This window comes from Crinia signifera, chromosome 2 (genome assembly GCF_055691185.1).
Source record: "Crinia signifera chromosome 2, ASM5569118v1, whole genome shotgun sequence".
NCBI classification, from domain to species: domain Eukaryota; kingdom Metazoa; phylum Chordata; class Amphibia; order Anura; family Myobatrachidae; genus Crinia; species Crinia signifera.
In genome coordinates this window covers 57,927,834-57,952,753 of record NC_139218.1, presented here as the reverse complement: position 1 = coordinate 57,952,753, position 24,920 = coordinate 57,927,834, and the positions used below count along the sequence as shown (strand labels likewise).

General features: G+C 45.6%; 1 protein-coding gene across 1 annotated transcript in view; it reads left to right on the top strand.

Annotated features, from left to right (window-relative positions):
- The window catches only part of CUX1 (cut like homeobox 1), a 320,620-nt gene extending 318,334 nt beyond the window's left edge, over positions 1-2,286 (top strand). Inside the window, exon 23 of the mRNA XM_083172201.1 lies at positions 571-2,286. Within this exon, the coding sequence (XP_083028327.1) occupies positions 571-634 (64 nt within the window). The 3' untranslated portion in view covers positions 635-2,286. The remainder of the gene's footprint in view (positions 1-570) is intronic.
- The last annotated feature ends 22,634 nt before the right edge of the window (positions 2,287-24,920 follow it).

The window sequence follows — 24,920 nt, the reverse complement described above, 5'->3', positions numbered from 1 at the left end:
TCTATATAGTCAAAATTGATAGCCCAAATCGCACCGCGTGTACACCGCTTTCCAGTATTTATATGAGAAACTGAGGGGTCTATGCACTAAGCCTTGGAGAGAGGTCCAGTGGACAGAGATAAAGTACCAGCCAACCAGCTCTTAACCCGTTGAGTGCAAAGTGGATTTGTTGAAATAGATGTGAATATTGGCCAGCAAACATTTTTATTCATCATAATGACCTGTAATGTTTAGGAAATATAATCATTTTTATGCAACATTTTTTCTTTGAATTTCTATAACAAATGTGAGCGACGCTGGCATTTTAAGCGGTTATTTTGCACATCCATCACCGAGATGTTGGCACCCAAAGGGTTAACTGTCATTTTTTCAAACACCGCCTGTGACATGACCGTTAAGAGCTGATTGGCTGGAACTTTAACCCCGCCCACTGTATTTCTCTCAAAGGCTAAGCCTATAGACCCCCTGATTCACAAGAGTATTAGTGCTATTATTAGTGCTATTTGTGGCTTTGTTTATGAACTCTGGAAATAGCAGTAAGTAATGCTGGGTGCTCTCTGTCACTTGCAGATATGCCGACCACTTGCACAAGTTCCATGAGAACGGAGAGAACGGCGCCATGTGGCAGGAATAGAAGATCTGCAGTACGGGGGTGTCTGATTCCTTTGGGACCAAATGACCGGATGTTTCTTTGCAGGCTGCTTTCCCTGGTCCATGCATTATGCACAGCTGTTTGACCTAGACTAGCTGATCTCTACAATACTGGAAGGAGGCAGACACTGAGAAAATGGACTACTTATACATTTTTAAAAAGGCAGCAATCCATTTACCCGTCTCTCTGACTTGCTACTTTCAAGTCAATAGTAATTTAGCTTGTAAGCAGTTCTCACTTCTATTTTGAATGTAAAACCTTGTACTTTTAGAAATAGACTCTGTTCTCGTTTACATAAGCCTGGTCTCTCTACACAGCAATCTTCTGCTCTCTAGGGAATGCATTTACTAAAGCTTCCTAAAAAATTAAAAGTGGAGATGTTGAACATAGCAACCAATCAGATCCTGTCTATCATTTCTCTGGTTACTATGTAAAACATTTCTTTTTCATTTTTAGAAGTTGTAATTAAATTTACCCCAGATGTGGCTAAGATACATGTGGGAGGAGTCGGGTCTCCTATTGCTGATGCATATGCTGGTTAGAATTCAGATTTCTCATTTTAATGGTGCAGAGTGGAATAATTATTAAATTGACAGAACTCAGCAGAAAATAAGGCTTTGTGTGAAATATTTTGCGATTAATTGGTGATTATACAGTATAATAATTATTTCCATTATGGTTAAAAATAGCCCTTCAGCGTAGGTTATTCCAAGCACAATATGGGAAATGTTGAAGTACAATGGTATGTGCAGTCTATTAATACTGAGCAGCAACCGATGACATCATTGAGAATGTAAGCTATCACTTCAGCAGGAAATACATTACCAAGGTATGTGGCGTTATCAATGCAGTGATACTTGAAGCATTGGTAGTGTGAATACTTCTACCAATGTATTGCTGATTAACGTAGAATAGTAATGACTGACTTACCACAGCAGAACTTTTCCTCAGTCTATCATAAATTTAATGCCAATGAAAATAGATTTGGGGCTTGTAAGCCCGCCCTCCCGATCTATTATCTCCGATAACCATACATTGCAGATTGTCGTTTGTTTTAGACACTTACTCTATAATTGTGTCTACATATTGGCAGTTTCACAGGGGGTTTTTTTGGATGGGTGCTTTATAATTAATCAATAGCATGGTTCATTAATGAAGGTTTATTAGTAGAGGGCTGTTTTTCCAATACAGAAATAATCGATAATTGATGATCTGTACGATTTCGTTTTTTTGCATGTTTAAGACATATTTTCATTAAAATGTAAATTGATATAATATATGCAAATTAGATATCTTATTTTCAAATGATTCCAATGATTACATTTAAGTCAACATTTGCTGTACATCCAAATACCTTTACACAGGTAGGTGCCTTCCTGACCTGGTCATATAAGAGACCTATTGAGGTGTATGGGACTGTGGAAGCAGGAACACGGTATTCCAATAATTGTTTGCACATTTTACAGATGAGATTATATAGATCTTTATTATCTCTATGTGCATTCCCTTAACTATGACATGTTGAATTAACATACATATATTGGATTAATTATTAATAAATATGACACATTTGATTCGATCAGAATTTTTCTGTTATTGTGCAAAATGGGAATAAAGTTTTGGGGTATTGAACAGGTTCTGCCATCGTTCTTTTCAGTGGTAAATGTGTGGTTTTGGAGTGTTGAGTGTTGTTTGCTGCATCTGTTACTCTGTGTTTATAAAATTGGTCCTGAATGAACAGACATGTATAATATTTTTTATTTGTATAGCACTCTTTCTCCAACAGAACATAAGGTGCTTTGTAGACTTTGTGAGTGCACTGTTTAGGATTACCCTGGGTAAAATATCTCCTCCCCCAAGAAAAGATGACACAAGATGCGTAGGTCCCACCAAAACTTTTAGGTCAATGTATTTTTCATCCCATCCACAATCGTAGCAGATCAGGCAGCCATTTTGAGTGCAATACAAAGGTTACATTGTGGGAGGTGAGCCATACAAGGGCGCAATGCATATATAGGAAAAGTGGCACCTGTACAGAAAGATCCACGTGAAGTACATCCTGCCTACAGAGGAACCATCCTAGGTAAAGATCTGGGGTGCAAAGAGTAGGTTGCCACTGGCAGGGCATGCAGTCAAAACAGAGTGAAAGCTGCTCAATCAAATTATAATTAGTAAATTAGTAATGCCCCTCTGGTGCTGAAAGCGAGGGGAATATATCCCCCAGCACACCTAAGGGCATTAGTAATAAGATTTGAAAAACCACATAATAATAGGTAATTCAGAGAACTTCGTTACATATCTTTTCAAACATTTTAGATGCCTCCAGTAGTAAAGGCATAAAAATGTGGAAAAACGGTAATGTCCGAAGGAATTGTCTCTGCTGAGCCTAGTCCTGTGGTCTTGCCCCACTGCTCACTGCAATGTCAAGAAACATTCCATAGAGAGCACAATACACATAATGCACAGGTTGGTGCAGCCATTTTGGGTGATTATTCCACTGGTTATATATTCCACCCATGAAAGGTACCTGATGAATGCAGCCGTCTTGAGTGCACTATGTAGGATTAAAATTGTCATTAATATGTGATGCTCAAGAATGGATACAGTCCGGGTTATAGGGGTTTTAGCACCCAAGACGATAATAGCATTCTGCTCCATGTCTACATCTTACCACTGAAGAGTGTAATACTTATACTGGGGAGCTCAGTGTGAAGGCTGCAATAGTCCAGACAAGCAAATATTCGCTTATATAGAAGCATTAAAGCAGAGATTGTGGGAAAAGGTGGCTGTAGACTGTATGATAAATGTTTTTTTTGAGCAGCCATGTTGTTTATTGTTTCTGCTTATCAACGGTGTAGCTACCATGGGTGCAGGGAGTGTAGCTGCTTAAAGGGCCACCTCCCCTGTTACAGTTTCATGAGTTAAATACAAGGGTATAGCTACCATAGGCATACCTCCTAACTGTCCCAGGTTTTTGCGGGACCGTCCCGCCTAGGGCCAGCAGTGTCCACCGGTGGTTTTACAATTTCTCCCAATGTTTTACCAATACTTTTTTATTGGGCTATAGAATTAGATCATCTAATTAAAAACCACATTTACTCCCCAAAACACACAGGTTTAGTGTTTTCAGCAGCCCCAGCCCTATTTTTGCTTAGCAAAATCCCAATAAGTCAGTGGCACATGGCAGCTTTTGGGGCTAATATAATATACACGGCAAGTTACCCATGATCGGGGTTAATTGGATACCACCCTATCCAAACATAGCTTTTGATGTGCAAGACCATCTCCCCAAAGTTGTCATTGGGTAGATGGCGCTGCAGAGGAGGAGGGACCTGCTACCCAGATCATGGTAAGTATACTCGGGGAGGGGGGCTCAGTGGACCTGGGTAATTAATACCCGCTCCCCCCTCATCTCAGCGCCAGTGCACACTCCCGTGATATCATTGACCAGGAAGTAGCCATTAAAAATCTGCCAGTACACAGTGTGAGGGTGTTGCAGGGTACGTACAATAAAAATCACTGAATCAGTGGTTTCTAACATGGCCATCAAGACACCCTAACAGCCCAGGTTTACAGGATATTCCTGCACAGATGGTATAATCAAAGTGACAGAGAAACTAATTAAGTCACCTGGGCCTAAGCATGGATATCGTTATAACCTGGACTGTTGGGGTGCCTTGAAAATCGAATTTGGAAACCACTACACTAAATGATTGGCTGCATAACACCACGTGGTCGGCATAACCTAACTCTCTGCACATCAGCTCTTTTAGTGTGGACATTTTGGTTTTATCAGGTTGGGTTTTACTGGAAAACCACTATGGATATTGTAATGATTAGCGTTCCTGCCTCATTGTTTAATGTTTTTTTATTCATGTTTTACTTCAGGTGACCTGGTATCCCTCCACATTGGAAACGGTAGATTGGTTGGCTTCTGACAAAAAATTTACCGTAGTGTGTGTGTTCCAGTGTCATAAAGAACATGGGGCCTTATTCAGCTTTAATTGTAATTTTCCAAACCTTTTGGAGCTAGACAGCGGAGTACCATCCAACACAGGACAAGAGCAAAAAGCACTTGCACTACAAGGGTGGCTCCCTAGCTGCGCGGCCAGTCGCGGCTCTGGCATTTTTGGTGTTGCAGCTGCGCATGTCATCATGCAGCCACCGCATCACTCTCCGCCCAAATGGTCCAGACATGGGGTTTTTTAAGAAACTGATAGTCATAAAGAATAACGGGGAATTTGTGACCAACATAACATGTGACTGGAAATTTGAAAATTACAACATAGAAAAAAACGGAATAGGGAAGTTGAACGTGCTTATTATATATATATATATATATATATATATATATATATATATATATATATATTTTTTTTTTTTTTTTATAGGATTGACCAGCTGAAACGGTTATCCAACCATGACGTGTGCAAGTCAGATCATTGAATCACTAAGTATACTTCATTTCAACTCATGCGTGAGTGTGAATTTTCAGAGAACACTCTGAATCAGCAATCTATTGCCCTATTGCTTTACAACTAATGGAGCGTTTGAAATTATATCTCACAATTACTGTGTGTAAATTTCTACAGAAAAAAAAATGACAAGGCAATCAATGGGTGAAGAACCCCCATAAGGCTCCTTATTACATTGTTCTACACGTGAAAGGCGGTCACCACTAATGATCATATTGTTGCCTTTGCAATGGGGGAGACTTGTTAACAAATGGAAATGTTGATCGTGCAGTCTCGGAATAAAGCATTATTTTAAAAACATAGCAGTTTCATAAATTCCAGCACTACATTCCAGGTTTTACGGATATCCATTCTTGAGTTCAGATGGTTAAATCAAATTGACTGAGGTACTTATTTTGTCACCTGTGCTCAAGAATGGATATTCTTAAACCCTGGACTTCAGCGGGTGTCAGCTGCCCGTGCGCTTTCCGCAAAAGTTGCGGGTGGATGTTCGGCGTGCGGCGTTTGGTTGACTCGCAAAGCTGCGAATTTCACAGCTTTGCGAATCAACCTGAATGACCTCCCATATGTAGTGATAGTAGACATGTCAGTAATTGTAGGCGGCTCCTTCAGTCCAGACACAACGCCCCGGTTGCACACTGCTGTAACGCTGGATACCCAGCAGGAAAACCTCGCTTATTTTAAGTTGCACAATATAGAGGTGCTGAAATAATAGGTCTTGGCTTCACTATCAATGTCAATTCACAGTAGAAACATCCTTAGACAGTCATTTTGTGTTTATCCCCTTGGGCGGGATGTATTAATATACATCGCCGCCCTTCGCCTGGCAGCCGCTGCATATGTACTAACATATGCGGCTAGCATCGGGTTGCAGTGACGGAGACCCCCCGCGATACCTGTGATGTGGTCTGCGGGGGTCTCCGTCACATCCCGGCGGCTGCCAGTGTCCCCCTGCATCTCCTCCTCCCCCCTGCAGCCGGATGTCCTCCGAGCTGTGACACCTGCTGGGGGAGGAGGAGATCAGGAGGACGGGAGGGGGGGGGGGCGCGCGGACATCGGGCGGCGATAGAAGCCCATAGGCTTCTTTAGGGTATTGCCACCCTCTTGGCGATACCCTGCCAAGCGAAAACGGGGCGAATGGGTGATGGTAAATAGGAAAATGCTGTAAAACCCCCGTTTTACCGCATTTTCCCTTTAGTACATCCTGCCCTTTATCTCTTATTTCTCTCATTTTATTTTCCTTCTGGTTTTTTGTTTTTATTTCAGTCTTTTTGCTTGTTTTGTGCCCTAGTAGCAGTCTTAAAATATAGACAGTAGAGAAAAGCAGAACAATAATGAAATAAGAAACTGAGAGGTGATAGGAGCTAATGAATTAAATGCACTTTGGCAAATATGGAGATGGTAAAGGGACAGATGTGTATTACATGAGAGATGTATAATAGGAGGTGGTGGTGTTATGGATGAATATAAACATATCACACATCACTAGAGATTATCTAGTGCACTTCTTTAATTAGTGTCCCTGTGTAAGTGTTATGTTTTATGTAGAAACCTAGAATTTGGTGGAAGATAATAACCATTTGGCCCATCTATTCTGCCCTAGCCACCTGTACACGCACACACTTACACACTAGGGTTAATTTGTATCAATAGCCAATGAATCTTTTGTTATTGTGAGAGGAAACCGGTTTGCCCAGTGGAAACCCATGAAAGCAAGGGGAGAATATATAAACTCCTCAAATTTAGGGCCATGTTGGGAATTGAACCCATGACATTATTGCTCTATCTATTAGGTTGGGTACATCCCAACGGTCAAAATCCTGATGGATGCCTAACTACACCCCCCACCCCCACCCCTATGGCCTCACCCTACCTTATGTATGCATCTATCTATTTATCTATATATATATATATATACCTTATAAAGTTCAGTGTAATAATATAAGAATATTCAACAGGAAAAAACTAAATAATCTTTTCTTTGTGAATATTAGGGTAAGGTGCGCTCTAGATGCAGATTCTGGATGCTGGACATCATGGGTGCTTAGTTACCAATAACTAATGGCAATGTCGTATCAATTTATCGCTGCTGAACACTTCTGTAGTGTCCAATCCCAGCAGCTGTAGCTAGAGCACCAATTACTTATACTTTAGTGAACACAATTTTCTAGTCCTTGGAATTGCTAATGTTAGAAAGTGTTGCTGCTACCCAGAAATGTATAAAGACGTCCCCTGGATTCATCGCAAGCTCACTCACAATTGCAAACACATTAGTGAACTATGGGCCAGCTCTGTTAGCAAAGCAAAAAAGCACACAAATGGGCAAAATCATGTTGCACTGCAGGTGGGGCAGATGTAACCTGCAGAGAGAGTTAGATTTGGGTGGGCTGTGTCCAAACAGAATTCTACATTGCAGTGTAAACATAAAGCTGTCTCCTACACCAGTGGTTCTTAACCTGGGATACACTGCAGACCTGTTGGGGGTACTCGAAAATAATATTGGTAATGGCAGAAGAAGAGAAAGAAGTCTCCAGAGGGTGTAAGAATAGGAAGTGTCTCATTGCTGTGGAGATGAACCATGTAGCGTCTCTTCTGGATCTGTCTGCAGAATCATCATCGTCGCCTCATGCTTTTTCCCCACTAGCAAACCAATGGGAGCTACCTGTGCTGCCCTCAGACATCGCTGTTCATTTGATCCATGCTGACAAGGGTGGAGGAAGCAGCAGCATTAATCCTAAAGGCATTAGATGAGGAGCAGGAATTAGAGCTGAGTTGCCATGGTGATTGAACCCCTATGCCTTCCACGCAGGGATAAACCAATTTTGTTGCACAGGGGCAGCCATTAAAAACCAGGAGAAGTCTCGATTAGCAGTGGAAACATTCTATATTTTAGAGGCTCTAAATCAGGCTATGGGGATAACTGAGACATTGGTTTCCTGCCCCCTAAATCTGGCTCCACTGCCTGTGCTATTGGATGGATCTTGTGAGTAACAGTAGTGTAAATTGGAAGGGGTTCTGTATCCGCTGAGAGCCTCTACATCAGGTATTCCCAACCACGGTCCTCAAGGCACACCAACAGTGCAGGTTTCAGTGATATCCAGACTTCAACACAAGTGGTTGAATCAAATAAGCTCAGGTACTAATTAAGTCACTTGTGCTGAAGCCTGGATATCACTAAAACCTGCACTGTTGGTGTGCCTTGAGGACCGTGGTTGGGAATGCCTGCCCTACATGTACTCTAGCAGCAAGTGGCTCCTAGACACAGGCATATACATGGAGAGTGAATACAGCGCATGAAGGGAGATTCCACAATGCATCCCGTCACTCACTATCAGCCTGTGCATGCATGTAAGTTACACAACGCCAGTGGCGTAGATAGCGTGAGGCAGCCCCCGCTGCTGCTTGGGGGAGCGGGGGCTGCGTGGGCGCCGGATGCTGGCACCGGCCACTGCCCTCCACCCCTTGCTGTGCCCCGGCCGCTGTCTCCCCCACTGCGTCTGTATTCCGCCGGGAGTCAGGACCGCATATCTACTAATCTGCGTCCCGGCGCCTGGCTCCTTGAGTCAAATGTCCATTACAAAATGGCCACCTCCTTAGAGCAGACCGTTTTTTAAGATGCTAGAGGAGGCAGCGACGGCCTCCTCTAGCATCCTTACAAACGGTCTGCTGTAAGGAGGCGGCCATTTTGTAATGGAGATTTGACTCCAGGAGCCAGGCGCCGGGACGCAGATTAGTAGATATGCGGTCCTGACTCCCGGCGGAATACAGACGCAGCGGGGGAGGCATGCTAAGAACGGGGGGCAGCGCTAAATTTAGGGAGGGGCGCAAATTTTGGCGCTACGCCCCTGCACAACGCATGTGTCGTAATGGAGCTCATACAGAGACACAGTACAGAGTCAGACACCATACACCTAATTAGACACAGATGTACCGCATACCTCCCAACTTTTGTCTTTTTTTATCTAAAAATAAAAAAGAGGTAATGTTGTCCATAGCAACCAATTGGATTAATTTCTCTATTGCATCCTAGAAATATATAGAATCTTATTAGTTGCTGTGGGAAACATCACCTGTTTTCATTTTTATAAGTGAAAGTTGAAGGCACAAAACACCAACAACACATCACTAGTGTGCTCTTCTTTTGTATATTGAGCCTCACTGCGGTTGTCCTGTATGCCACAATACATGTCCGTTACATTATCCACTCTGCTTGAGACAGGCTCATGCCCCCTCCATTGTCTACAGTATGTCATAGGTGGATGTGTAGGATTGAATGGCCTTTTTCTGCTCCTCCATCCTCTGAAGCATACAGAGGGTAGAATTCCACCTCATTATTATCTACCTCTTGCTTCAGGTGATTGCAAGGCAGGTTCAAGAGGGTTTGCTGGCACTTCAGTCTTCAACACGCACTCGCTGAATGTCGAAAAAGTGACCAAAACTTTTTCGAGACACCAACAGCATCTCCTGCACGCCTCTGTAAGTTTCTGCACCACAAGATTAATTGTGTGAGCAAAACATGGGACATGCTAGAATTTGACCAGATGTAATGCTCGCACAATATTGGTGGCGTTGTCAGATATCACAAATCCCCAGGAGAGACTAAGCGGGATAAGCTATTTGGCGATGATGCCCCTCAGTTTCTCTAAGATGTTCTCAGCGGTGTGACTCATGGAAACCGGTGATACACAACGTAGCCTGCCTAGGAACGAGTTGGCATTGGTTAGATGCTGCTACTGGTGCCGCTGCTGTTGTTGCTGCGCAACATAGTACATCTACTTAGTAGGCTGTAGTCATGTGCCCTGTTCCACTTATTCACATGTCCGTGGCTAAGTGGACAGTGGGTACAATGGTATTTCTAAGAACACTAAGGCACTTTTCTTTGTGTCCCTGTATAGTCTGGGAATTGCTTGCTTAGTGAAGTGGAAGCTAGATGAGATTTGGCACTGTGGACACAGTATGTCAATCAACTGTCTAAATCCAACTGCACTGATGGCAGATACTGGACGCACATCTAACACCAGCATAATTGTTATGGCCTCAATAATCCACTTTTTAACGGTGTGACTGCTTGCATACTTCATCTTCACCACAAAGGACTGTTGGACAGTCAATTGCTTCATTAAAGTAGTAAAAGTTGTCTTCTGACTTTCTCTCTGGCATGACGGTCTACTCACAGCAGCGGTAGGCGTAGCACTCAAGTATCCTTCAGAGGAATCCCGGATAGGAGGGGAGTCAGTCATGCCAGTGACATGGCCTGCAGGACTCCTTCCGATCCTGATCGAGGAGGAAATTGATGATGAGGGAGTTGATGATGTGGACCGCTGCAGGTAATGTATAAGGGAGGATATTCTTAGGTGGTTTGCATTCTTATCCTTACTTATTACGCTTTTAAAAAGACATGCGTTGAGACAGTTGTCTGGACTTGGAAAGAAATAATTCCGGACCGAAGAGGTAAATCTTTTGGTATGTTGCCCAGGCATGACAATGGGCTTTTTCATCCCACGGCCAACAACTGTCTCCACCAGTGCCTGAATCAAACAAATCGTCAGAAGCCTCATCGTCAACTTCCTCCTCAGAGCCAGATACACCAATATCCTCCTCATCCTGGTGACATCCTCAATCTCAATGTCAGCACTGGACTGGTGCTCCTCCCAGCACTTGCAGAGGGTGTGCAAATGGTGGAAGGAGTCTCATTTTCCAGTACAGTGTTGGGAATGTCAGGCCTAGACATCGCAACCATTGAACTCTCCTTGGAGATTTGTGATATCTGTGCTTTAACCAGTTTTATTTTTATTTGATTTTTTGGGAGAGAGCAGGGCTTCCATCTTCATGAGAAACTGGACCACCAGTCATGCCATGAACATAGGCCAAGGCCTTATCCTTTCCTTGCCATTTGGTGTTGTAAATGGCATATTGCCAAGTTTAAGTTTCTCGTTAACTGACTTCGCTTTTATTTTTATTAGTGTGACTTTTTGTATTTGTTTATTTCCAGGCCGTCTATGACATTGGGCATAGAGGGCCGAAGATTGCCGGTACAAGTCCATCAACGAAGTTGATGGACTTGCACCGGCAATGTCATGACTTGTGGTAGCAGCTTCAGCACTAGGAAATGGTTCCTGATCTTTAAAGTGTGTTCTCCTCCATTTCTATATCAACACACACACACCACCACTTTACCTATATGGGAGCACAGGACAGCACAGCTGGACTCATATACAGCACCCCTAACAGCACAGGACAGTAACATCCCTAACAGCAAAGGACAGCACCATGGGAGAGCGCCCCAGAACAAAAGCTCTGTACACCCCTGCACAGGACAACAGCACCCCTAACAGCACCGGACAGTAGCACCCCTAACAGCACAGGACAGGAGCACCCCTAACAGCACAGGACAGGAGCACCCCTAACAGCACAGGACAGGAGCACCTCTAACAGCACAGGACAGTGTCCCAGAACAGCAGCCCAGGACATCAGCTCTGTACACCCCTGTACAGCACAGGACAGCAGCATTGGACTTATACGGCAACAAAGCACAGGATACCGCTGCTGCATTAATACAGCAAGCATAGCACAGGACACCATTCCTGAATTTATACAGCAGTTTGCAACACGCTCCCCACACCATTTGCATACACACTAATACCCCTTTCATACTGCACAAATAACCCGAGGCAGCATCAGCTCCAAGCGCTGCCTCGTCCTCCGCCCCCGGTACCGTGCCTCTGCTCCACCCCGGCCCCCGTGTGACATCAGTGACACAGCTTATTGCCGGGTTGCTGAGGGGAGCTTCACCTTGCAAATGCTGGCTCACTTCCAGGACGGACCTGTGTCCAAATCCCAGGTACGATGTGAAAGTGGTATTACACAGCTCCTTCCACTTGCCTCTCTAATGCTGCAGTGAAGATGGCAGGATCAGTGGGAATCGAAAATCTATAGGATCCATGAAGACGGGATGATGACGTTTCGCGGATCCCGATTTGGGATCTGAGTAGGCCGGGAAAACCTGAGAGGGACTCGGATCCTGGCTCCAATTGTGCAGTTTGGGGAGATCCGGACCCGCTCATCTCTAATAACAATTTGCATCCTGTATATCCTCCTTTGAACAGAGCTGTGTTTTAGCTGTAAGAGAAGAACATCGGTCTGACCCAGGGCCGGCGCCACCACTAGGCAAATCTAGGCATTTGCCTAGGGCGCCAGCCACTGGAGGGCGGCACTTCGACCCTCGCCTCTCGCATGGAGGCTGCAGGGGTGTCCGTACCGGGTACCTGCGGCACTGTGTGATCTGGTGGCGGGGTCCCTGCAGTGATGCACGCTATCCGGCAGCCAGGCGGCGGCGCGGGAAGCGCTGCTGGGTTTGAAAACATTCCGCATGCTGATTGGCTGAGATTCAGCCAATCAGCGTGCGGCGAGTTTTCAAACCCATCAGCGCTTCCCGCGCCGCCGCCTGGCTGCCGGATAGCGCGCATCACTGCAGGGACCCCGCCGCCAGATCACACAGTGCCGCAGGTACCCCCCCCCCCCCCCCCGTAGGCACCGAGGCGCCCCACCCCCCCTCGCCTGGGGCGCTCCAGTGCCTTGCCCTGGTCTGACCTAGGAACTGGACTTCCTCCAGCCACAAGTAAATATTTTATTCTAAAGATATTCAATAAAGATAAGTGTTCAAGATAACTAAGGGTTGAGCTTCCTACAGATACATTAAACTAAATCGGAATTCTGGCCTGTGCTCTATAATTGGATTATTGAAGAACTGAATCAGCTTTTTCTGTCAATCTTTATCTCCTCAGCAATTTGTCTTATCCTTATTCTGTAGTAAAGTGAATGTTCATCATATCAGTTCCAACATGATCCACAGCTCTTCTCAATTTCACAAGGATCCAAACAAGAAGTATTCAGGTATTGGAGGCATAAAAAGGAAACCGCTGGATAAATGGGGGGACACCAATTAATGGGCTTCCACATATGTATTCTGTCCCACTTTTAGCAGGATAGTCCTACTTTTTGAGTGCTGTCCAGCCGCCTCAGCCAGAGCTCACAGCATACTTCTTGGGTGTGGTATATCAGGTCAACAATGAATAAGTGCAAAGTGTCTAGGTGAACCCCAAAAGGTTTTAATTCGCCCACCAGACCAGACCACCCACACTGCCCCTTATCCATCTATTTAAAGAGCACAAGCGGATGAACCGAGGGTGACGTCATGATGCGATTTGCCCTGAATTACATCCCTGTAGCCCCTCCCCCGCTATACTATATTAGTTTTTAAGGCGCTGTATAGTGCGGGGCAGGGCCACGATGATGCGATCATTTAACCTTCCACCCGACCCATATCCTCACTGTCCACCTTAATGCTGACCATGCTGCACCCTGCTGGAGGAGGGGGCATAAAAGTTGGTATGTAGGCCTTTTTAAAATGACAGAAGCTGATTGGTTGCTATAAGCCAATTCACTTTATGGGCAGGATGTATTTAACAATGGCGGTACATCCCATCACATACTGTATCTCATTCATACTATTCACTAGCATATGGGATTTGTATTACGGGGACACTTCTTCCGACCAGCATCGGTCACTGGACTTCCAGGTTTATGACCAAGTAGTCCGGCTGTGCATGTGCAGAGAGATGCAGTTGTGGGGGAGGGGGTGTGGTGTTATAGGGCGACTCCAGTAAAAGCTGCCATTAAACTTTGGTCTAAAGCCCCAGCATCCAGGGCCTAGTACTTTTGGCTGTATATTTTGTTTAGTACATCCCGCCCTCCATCTATCTAAGGCTTGACAGATCTCCCTGTAGTGTCTTTACTGTTTCAGTTTTTTTTTAAGCGGCAATCATTTACACTGCAAACCAGTTAGATTTTGCAGTGTAAATGATTGCCGCTTTAAAAAAAAAAACTGGAGATTTATTACCAAATCTCTCACTTTCTGAATCCCTCATCCTATTACATTTCACCCTATATATTCTGGCGCAGGTTACTTGTAACTATCCTGGCTCTGTCCTCATTTAACTACATCCTGGATAGTAACACTATCATCTATGTATATGTCTAGTGTCCGTGTGTCTCCAAAACGCTGCCATCTGTGGGCAGAGAGTGAAACTACATCTCTTTCTCTCACCCATGCACAAACACGGAGGCAGGTGTTTGTGCATGTTTGTACAAGGTAGCAGACTAGCCTTCGAAGCATTAGCGGTCTTACTAGTTTGTAATATGTAGTTTGCTAGTCAAACATTAAACAATGTAAATATGTGGATGATACATTTCAGCAACTTTGTTACATGACCACAAAGTAAAAACAAAATCACGTTTAGCTGTGGTAACAATTGAGGTCTTGGCTCCTGAGGAGATGTGTTAATACAAAGAAACGTACTGGGCTGGAGTACACACCGCAGTAAGCAGAGCCAGGCAGCGAACATTGCAGATTAATAAAGTGCTGTTACAGGATCTTCCAATGCCAAAGGACTGTAGTATAAATATTACTATCAGTGAATTGATTCCAGCATCAGATCTGTTTCTTGAAAATAAATTACGGGCTAGAAATAAAGATTAAAAAAACCCAGAAAATAATCATTAACACTGCATCTAGAAACTGACCTAAACTCTGTACTAGTAAATAAGTACGAGTACACACGGTGCAATATATTGCTCTAGAGGACTCTGGTGTCCACGCCACCATCTATTACTGTTAGTAAAGTTGTGGTGAGCAAAGCGGACCGAGCCACCAAGCTCGAAGCATGGCGAGAGAAGTGAGCCTACGAGGGGAGGATGATGCTTAGAAGCACCATTGTCCCCTTGCGGGCTCACTTCACTCGACACGTAAGTTCCATAGCGTACGCGGTGGCCGCAAAGATGAGGAAGTACCCACATTTCTCATGTTGCACAGTTTCATTTACTAGTGAAATCCAAGTTCACTCTACAGGAGCTTCTTTGGCGAGCCATAATCTGACTATACAAACTTTGGCTGAAGTTCACATATTACCAATAGATCTTCTGGTATTCAAAATTTCCTCATCTATGGCTGGCAATACGCAGGTTAATGGAGAGAGGATAGAGATAAATATATTGGCTAATACAGAATTATTATTGAGTTTTGTTACTGAAGAGGATCTCCAGAGCGCATGAGTGAATCATCCATTTGTTCCAAGAAAGATCATGTTTTGTTTGCCTGGTGATACCTGCACCGCATCAATTTGTCTACAGTTATCCCATATTGATTCATAATATAGATAGTAGTTCTCCGATTGTCCATCTGTATTTCATGTCTCAAGTGCTACATTCCCAATGGAATGCTCCTTGGCAGGATTACACCAGAGGATATTCTTATTGTATTTGCTGCACTGGCTGCCAGCCGGACAATCTGAGGTGCATATCACATCCCCTGAATCCCCTCCCAACAGACTGATGAGGGCCAGATGTAACAATCTTCAAAAAGTGATAAAATGAAGAGTTATAAACAGCCAGCCAATCAGCTCCTACCTGCCATATTACAGGCTGGGTTTGAAAAAAGACCGGTAAGAGTTGATTGGCTGGTTGTTTATCACTCTACCCTTTATCATTTTTTGGAGCTTGATATATCTGGCCCTCAGGAGTACAGTAGATGTTCTTTATGTCTCAATGGAATTTCCACAGGAAAAAAAGAATAGATATTTAGAATTTTAGGTGGAAGAGTAGATGACATGCGGGGCGAAATGTAATAGGCTGCGATTTTTGGACGAGTTCCAAACTCGCCAGAAATCGCACCTTTAAAAATCGCATTTTTTTACGCTAAATCGCATATGTAATGAGATGCGAATTAGCGGCAAAAAATGCGATTTGCCGCGATTTCGGTCGATTTTGAGTCCTGAAAATGTGCGCATTTTCAGTCCTGAAAATGTGCGCATTTTCATATATGCGATTTTGGTTTAAAAAAAAAACAAAAAAAAAACGGCGTGCGGTCCCCCCCTAAGCATAACCAGCCCCGGGCTCAAAAAGCCGGTGCTGGTATCATAAAATCAAAGGAACAATCAAGTTGGGGTTCCCTGGATTTTATAAAACCAGCACCAGGCTCAAGGTCCGGCGCTGGTTCCCAAAATACGGGGGACAAAATGACTAGGGGTCCCCCGTATTTTAAGAACCAGCACCTGACACAACCAGCCAGCAGGGTAATGTCACAGCCGGGGGAAACTTATTATATAAGCTCCTGCGGCCAAAGCATTAACCCCCTGGCTGGTCAGCATGGGCAGGGGTCCTGGGGAAGTGGGGACCCCCTCAATGAAGGGGTCCCCCCCTCCAGGACTTACCAGCCCATGCTGATAGTCCGGGGCTGTCCCCGATGCCCCTGGCCGGTGGGCATCGGGCTGATGACTTGTGTAAAAAAAAGAATGAAAACTATTGTTTTACACTGGCGAACTATGAGTCCCAGCAAGCCTACCCCGCATGCTGGGACTTGGGGAACCACAATTCCCAGCATGCGGGGCATTAAAGGGCCCGCTGGCACTTGTAGTTCTGCAGTGAAAAAAATAGTGCACAAAATCACACTGACACCCTGTAAAATAAAACTTTAATACACACAAAACACACACACACTGATACTTACCTACCTTGAGCCCGTAGGTCGGTCCCTGGATCCTGGGTCCGTCCTCCGGGGCTCCAGGGCAGAAGAGTCCGGTTCCGGGGCCTTGGTCCTGGTTCCGGGGCTGGTCCTGGGGTTCCGGGGCTCCTGGCGTGAAGAATCCGGGGTCCGGGATCCGTGGTAGTCCCCAGGGGTACCTAAGGAGGCAAATCCTACTCACCTGCTCCCCGGCGGCGACCTCCGGTGACAGCGCTGCTCCAGACTGGTACCCGGCTTGAAGGACTTTGCCCGGCACTGAGATGTTTCCTCTTCGCCGTCTCTGCACAGAATGATTTCTCGGCCAATCAGGAGCCGAGAAAGTCGGCTCCTGATTGGCCAGAAATCATTCTAACTAGAGACGCCGACGAAGTAACATCTCTGCTCTGGATGCGCTGAGATGTTACTTCGTCGGCGTCTGTATTCAGAATGATTTCTGGCCAATCAGGAGCCGACTTTCTCGGCTCCTGATTGGCCGAGAAATCATTCTGTGCAGAGACGGCGAAGAGGAAACATCTCAGCGCCGGGCAAAGTCCTTCAAGCCGGGTACCAGTCTGGAGCAGCGCTGTCACCGGAGGTCGCCGCCGGGGAGCAGGTGAGTAGGATTTGCCTCCTTAGGTACCCCTGGGGACTACCACGGATCCCGGGATTCTTCACGCCAGGAGCCCCGGAACCCCAGGACCAGCCCCGGAACCAGGACCAAGGCCCCGGAACCGGACTCTTCTGCCCTGGAGCCCCGGAGGACGGACCCAGGATCCAGGGACCGACCTACGGGCTCAAGGTAGGTAAGTATCAGTGTGTGTGTGTGTTTTGTGTGTATTAAAGTTTTATTTTACAGGGTGTCAGTGTGATTTTGTGCACTATTTTTTTCACTGCAGAACTACAAGTGCCAGCGGGCCCTTTAATGCCCCGCATGCTGGGACTTGTGGTTCCCCAAGTCCCAGCATGCGGGGTAGGCTTGCTGGGACTCATAGTTCGCCAGTGTAAAACAATAGTTTTCATTCTTTTTTTTACACAAGTCATCAGCCGGATGCCCACCGGCCAGGGGCATCGGGGACAGCCCCGGACTATCAGCATGGGCTGGTAATTCCTGGAGGGGGGGGACCCCTTCATTGGGGGGGTCCCCACTTCCCCAGGACCCCTGCCCATGCTGACCAGCCAGGGGGTTAATGCTTTGGCCGCAGGAGCTTATATAATAAGTTTCCCCCGGCTGTGGCATTACCCTGCTGGCTGGTTGTGTCCGGTGCTGGTTCTTAAAATACGGGGGACCCCTAGTCATTTTGTCCCCCGTATTTTGGGAACCAGCGCCGGACCTTGAGCCTGGTGCTGGTTTTATAAAATCCAGGGAACCCCAACTTGATTGTTCCTTTGATTTTATGATACCAGCACCGGCTTTTTGAGCCCGGGGCTGGTTATGCTTGGGGGGGGGGGACCGCACGCCGTTTTTTTTAATTTAATTTTTGTTTTAACTATTTTTTTTACAACAGAAGCATGCACAGATCTCAATGATCTGACCATGTTTCTGTAAAAATCGCCAGCAAGAAGCTGGTCTATTTTTTTTGCGCTTTTCGGTAAGGTCCCATATGCGACTTTAGAACTCGCATCCTATTACATATGCGAGTTCTATAGTTTCCTATGGGAAAACATCTGGATGCGATTTTCATTGTGACTGAAAATCGCATCTTTTAAATGTGCAAATTCACGGGAAAAAATGCGCTTTTTCCCGCGAATCGCACCCTATTACATGTGGGATTTTTAGAAAAATTGCGATTTTGGCCGTTTTGGACCAAATATCGCAAAAGTCTAAAAATCCCACCCTATTACATTTCGCCCGCGGTGTCATTTCATGCCACCCAGAATGCAATTGTTCTCCAAGGATAATCCTATATTTTATTTTTCCTGTATACGTGTTTACTATAAAAAGTAAGTAGTAAAAGTATAAAATATTGTTTTAAAATGATTCGTTTTTATGTTGGTGCCAACAATTCTGCTGGCATAGATTACATTGCAGAAGTGCAGTTCTGTTGTTTGCCTTCTCTTACTAAGTATCAATTTGTATATCAACTTATATATATAAGAGCTCACATGTCACTCTTACTGAGATGTATTCATTCTGTTGTGAGTGACTATTTTACAATGGATAGCTTTTGCTCATGAATTAAGTGCCAAGGCATACAGTATGTTACATCTTTGGTATTATCTGTAGTGGCACTGGCATTGCCAGATCTGGAAAGGAATGAAAATATAATGAGCAGACAAAGAGGTACCGGTGCAAGGTTTCTTGGTACCCTAGTGAAAACTTCAGCTTACTGCTTCCACCACCATCCATACACCAATACCGACTCTCCAGAACCTCAGGTGAACATGTGGGGGGTTTAGAAGTTCCACAGCTGGCCTGATTTCATGGATTTCAGTGCTGATGAATCCTGGATCTATAGTTTCAAATCTAATACCAAACAACAGTCATCACAACAGTCGCATAAGGATGCTGGTGTCTGTATTCTGCCCGCTGGCAATCCGGGATGTGTCAAGCAGTCAATGCAGTCAAATACAGTTTTAAGTAACACAGTTTTAAGTAACACATATTTGAAAAGCATGCATCACTCAGAGCGAACCTTAATTTTGTGCTGGAAAGACTCAGGACACCCTGCAGATTCTAATGCCCCTAGGCAGCTGCCTAATGATAGAGCTGGCCCAGATCAGATACCTCAATTTGCTCCTAGCCTACGCAGAAGGAGAACATAAAAAAAAATGTCTAGTAAACATATCCCTACATGCTGGGCACAATAAAGGAAATCAAATGTTTGACGTTCAACCTGTGGTGGAAAGACTTTTAAAATCACGTCTCTTACTAAAAATAGGATAACAGTGAAATCTAGGTCTATCCATGGTATAAAAACAATAATTATATGCAAGGTAATTACAAAGTAACATTTATGTTCACTACTTTAATTCAATTGCTTATCATTTTCTATCAGATCTATACTTTTCTTTTCCAGAACACGTAACAACAGCTTTCTAGAGAGTATCATTTTCTTGTCCGTCCATCATGTGTTTTAGCTTTTTCCCTGCTGGTATTTTGTGCTGCGTTTATATATATTATATTTTTTTCATTTCTGGCTGCGGCGAGTGATTTCTCAGAATGTAATTCTGCAAAGCCAAGAAGCAAAGACGCAGAAGCTACCAGATTGGGATTATATTTCATAATAAAGCACTAGGAAGGATGTCCGCTGCAAACATACATTTGGCTCCACAGTGCCGGTTTCAGGTGAACTGGAATACCAGACTCAGCATACAGCAGCCTATTAATAGAAAGCCCTCAATGCTGGGACTTCCGACATTGTAGAATTCTTAAAGCACAATTGAATTATTCAGACTGCAAATGTTTTCTGTGTAACTAAATTACAGTTATGCGTTTAGTAATGCTATAATTATTACTCAACATTCATTCTCTACCTTCCAGTAGTGCTGGTAAGGAGGAATCAATAGCAGATTAGAATGATGGCATTTTCCTCTCACCCCCATGGACCACAGAACAGGGCAAGAAGAATGGCGTCTACAACCACCCAATTGGAGCTGACGGTATTAACCTTGGCGGAGACAATGATTGGCAGACACAAAACAACTGTAGCTAGTGTGGAATCCGGTATTAAATTAGTAAAGGCAACATTGTGATAATTTCTGCCAGCCACTGCCGAAGTTTTTGGGTCCCCATCTTCCATACTTTGAGGTGTAGCTTCCTAATAATAATAAAAAAAAAAAATGGGTACTTATGTAGTAACTGGGCTGCCGATTTTTTGATTGTATGCCTTAAGTTAAGGCATACAATCAGATGCGATGCGATGCGATATCGCATCGCATCGCATCCGATATCGCATCCGATATCGGATGCGATGACCCGATTTTTCCATAGGAATCAATGTTAAAATGATTCCTATGGAAAAATGGGTCCTTTTCATACCCCTACTATCCAAGTGGGCATGGAGTTGGATATAAACCTGTGGCGAGCGTAGCGAGCCACCGAGCCCGAAGCGTGGCGAGCGAAGCGAGCCCCGCGAGGGGACGGTATTCGTCCCCTCGCGGGGCTCGCTTCGCTCGCCACGCTTCGGGCTCGGTGGCTCGCTACGCTCGCCACAGGTTTATATCCAACTCCATGCCCACTTGGATAGTAGGGGTATGAAAAGGACCCATTTTTCCCATTGAATTCCATGTTAAAATGGACTCAGTCCATTTTAACATTGATTCCTATGGAAAAATCGGGTCATCGCATCGCATCGCATCGCATCGAATCGCATGGTCGCATGCGATGCGATGCGATCTCCCGATCCGACCCGATTTAGAAATCGGCAGCCCAGTTACTACATAAGTACCAAAAAATGTTTTTAGTGTTGAGAATTTTAATAGTACAGCACGGTATGGAGACATTTAATATCATAGCCACATAGGGTAAACTTGATAATATTCTTTCCCTTCTAGGAGAAGGCAGTCAGCCCAGCATGGTGGGGGGCATAGCGTGGCACACTAGGGAGGGTGCAGAGCCTTCCCTGAATATTTTGGTGACCTTTAGCATTGCCACTACAGTAGTTCCACCTATAACTGAGCAGCTCCTTCGCAGCACAGCACCTATCCCCAAGCTGCGCAGGTCAAAGCCAATAGGCTGATAGGGAGCCAGAACAGCAGGTGACAGCTGAGGAATAAAATTGAGGCCTAATTTATTCCATGCCTGTTAGCAATCACCCATCCCGATGTAGTGTGTGGATATGGGGGGGGGGGGGGGGGTGGTGTCGGGGGGGGGGGTGTAACATTCTTAAGTTGACTGCCTGATGGCTGTGCCAATGTGACCATGTAACTTACTAATGGAACCGCTGCTTTACGTACATTGTCACACAGCACCAGCTGGGCAGCCAAAAAACAAAAGTCTCCTTCACACGCAGCAAGAATGAGATCCTACATGCTTTTGTATAATGTTTGTTACATGCACTCGGGCAGTAATACGAGTCCCTGGGTGCCCATACATGTGTGTTTAGCAGCATTAAAAGGGGAGGCACATTTGTATTAGCCTAACACATCCGCAATCTTTAATCAGGCCCTAGTCATAGCCAGAGCTGGCCCTAGCCAATTTGATGCTCTAGGCAAGATTTTGGCTGGTGTCTTAGCACTGCCGCTAATTTTAGCTTTGACCCAGCTCTCTCAGCACAGCACATTCACCCAGTAGCACAGATCCAAGCAGCAGCCAGCAACACCTATCACCCCTCACCCATAGAAATTCTACAATACCCCTCATAAAGAACTAGGGCTGCCTGGGATTGACAAAAATGGCAGGAGATGAGGAAGAGAGGGAGGGAGGAATAGGAGGAAACTGGACAGAGAGGAGCAATATAGGGAGATTGCAGAGAGACGGAAGGAAAAAATGGGGGAAATGGCAGAAAGTTAGAGCTGCATCTTATACACACTATATACACAGAGCAGAAGGCAGCAAGATATTTACCAAACTATACAGCTGCCTTGCTTCCTTTGGCCACCTACGGTCTCTGCAGTAAAGGCCCCCATTCACTATAGCGATTTGGGCCGATTTCACCCGTTCCCAATTAATCGGGAGGAGAAATCAGAAGCCTTTGTTGTCCGATGCGTGGTCCTGTGCGCATCTGACCTGAATCGGAGGTCGGACATGCATGCAGGTCCAACCTTTGACTCTCCTCCCGGTGGCAGGGAAAAGGGTGCGCATGTGATAGATCACACATGATACATAACATGCGGGGAATCAGCTGCCCATTCACTGCTGCAATACATCATATAGGGTATGTGGTGGAGTGATGTAATATAGCATACAGGGTATGTAGTGTAGTGTAGGGGTGTAGTGTAGTGGTGTATAGTGGGGATGTAGTTTTATGATGTAGTGCAACATATGGAACCGAATTGCTGCCTTTCTCCGGGTGACAAACACCTAGTTTAGGCCCTGGTTTATAGGAAATAAGGGTACTTCCTCATCTTTCCAGCAACTGCTTACACTACCACACTTACGTAGTGTATGGTGAGCTGCGAGGGTTATATTTGGGGTACACGCCACCCTCCTGTGTCCACGCCACCATCTATTACCGTTAGTAAAGGTGTGGCGAGCAAAGCTGAGCGAGCCACTGAGCCCGAAGCGTGGCGATCGAAGCGAGCCCGCGAGGGGACAATCGTGATTCACATAGCGGCTAACATAACGTGTAAGCGGTGGCCGCAAAGATGAGGAAGTACAGAAATAAGATTGTCAAAGGGAGCCATGGTCAGGGAACTGGATGAGGTGTATAGGAAAGATGAGGTTGTTGGAGGGAGGCATAATTAGGGATGGGTGGGCTTATTGGCAATATAAGGTTGTCAGAGGGAGTCATAATTAGGAAGGGGGGTGTAGGTAAGATACAGTTATCAGAGTGGTCAGGCGAACTGGGAAGATAAGGTTGTCAGAGGGAGTGTGAAGGGATGATCATGTCAGAGGGAGTGATGGTCAGGGATTAGGTGGCTAGGGAAGATACAGACGTCACAGGGAGCTATGGTCAGTAATGAGATAAAAAGGGAAGATGAAGTTGTCTGAGGAAGTCACAGTCAGGGATAGAGGGATAAAGGGATACTACCCTGTACACTGCTGTCCCCCCCCCCTCCCCCAACCCCACACACACACTTCCCATTATTCACTCTCCCCAATACAAACAGAAATCTCTCAATGTGCAAAAACTTGCCTTACAATTTTCTCTGCCTTCAATGCTCCTCCTACCTCTCACTTCCTGTCAGTCAGTGTAGCTTGTGCTGTCAGTCACTGTGCAGCAACAGTGCTCACCATTCCTCCCACTCGGTGGCTGCTGCTGTACAAGAGTTCTGCCTTTTTCCCCAGGGCATCTATAGCTCCGCCCACTTTTGACTTGAAGCGCAAAATCATTGAGCTCTCCTGTAGCTGTATGCTGATTGCTGAGGAGGATTGGTGCTCTGCTCTAAGAATTGCGGCAACTAGAGCCAGTATCCAGGTGCCTTAATACTCTGCCTTCCCTACGCTTGGGATGCCCCTAGGCCCTAGGCAATTGCCTATGTTGCTTATGCCTCGGGCCAGCTCTGGTCATAGCCCCTAGCAATCCTTATCCACAGAGTCATAACTAGACATTTTTGTGCCTTGTGCCAGTAAAAGCATTGGCATACCCACCAACCATATTAAAAAGCGTGGCATAGCGTGGAGCCATGGCACCCGGAGCAAGCTCATGTCATGATCCCACCCCCAGGGCCGGCAACAAAAATCTTGGGGCCCTGTACAATGATATTTCTGGGGCCCCCCACCTAATCCCAAATCCACACAATGCTCTTCTGCATGAGCCTCATTTAACCTTTCACTGCTCCAGATCCTGCTTTCAGGTGCGGACTTCTCTCGTACTCAGTCCTGCTGGCTTGGCTCCTGGCTGCTGCTTCCTGCTGGCTCCGGCTTCTCTTAGCCTGTCACTTTCACAAAAGAATGCTGAGCACTACATGCAGGCAGGGCAGGTCTTTCGCAGAGTGCGGAACAGACGACCCGCGCAGTAAAAGTTCAGGAGCCAGTGACTGAGGCCACAGCACCAGCGGCGGGTAAGGCTGGGACTAGGGTGACCAACTCATCCCTTTAATCCGGGACACATATTAATTACACAGGTAATTAAAACCAGGTGAAATGGAGTCTTGAGGTGTGGCAGTTTAAAACCAGGTGAAAGCCAGCCACAGAACCTGTGTAATTAATATGTGTCCCGGATTAAAGGGATGAGTTGGTCACCCTAGCTGGGACGCAAGGGTCACTGACAGGCCAGCTATTACAGGCAGTGGCTGTGCCGGGGCATGGAAGCTCTGGGGCCCTTCAGATCTCTGGGGCCCGTCACACTTGTCCCCCTTGACCCCCCCTGTCGCCTGCCCTGCCCACCCCCACTCATATATACACAAACATTTACATTGTCCCCAACAGTGAAAAAAAAATAGTCCCTCAGCCCCTTACAGAAGACTGACCTCACCTGCTGGGCTGTCACAGATAGCTGCAGAGCTAATCGCAAGAGACCAGCCTTCATTCGCTCCAGAATGTCCAGACCAGTGAGTTCCTTCCTCAAAAGAGTCCAGACTAGGCCATTGGTTTGAAACTTGGTTCCACATCCTCCCCCAGGTCCTCAGCACCCCATCACCTTCCTCAGTCCTCGTCACCTTCTGCAGACCCTTGTCACCTTCCGCAGACCCT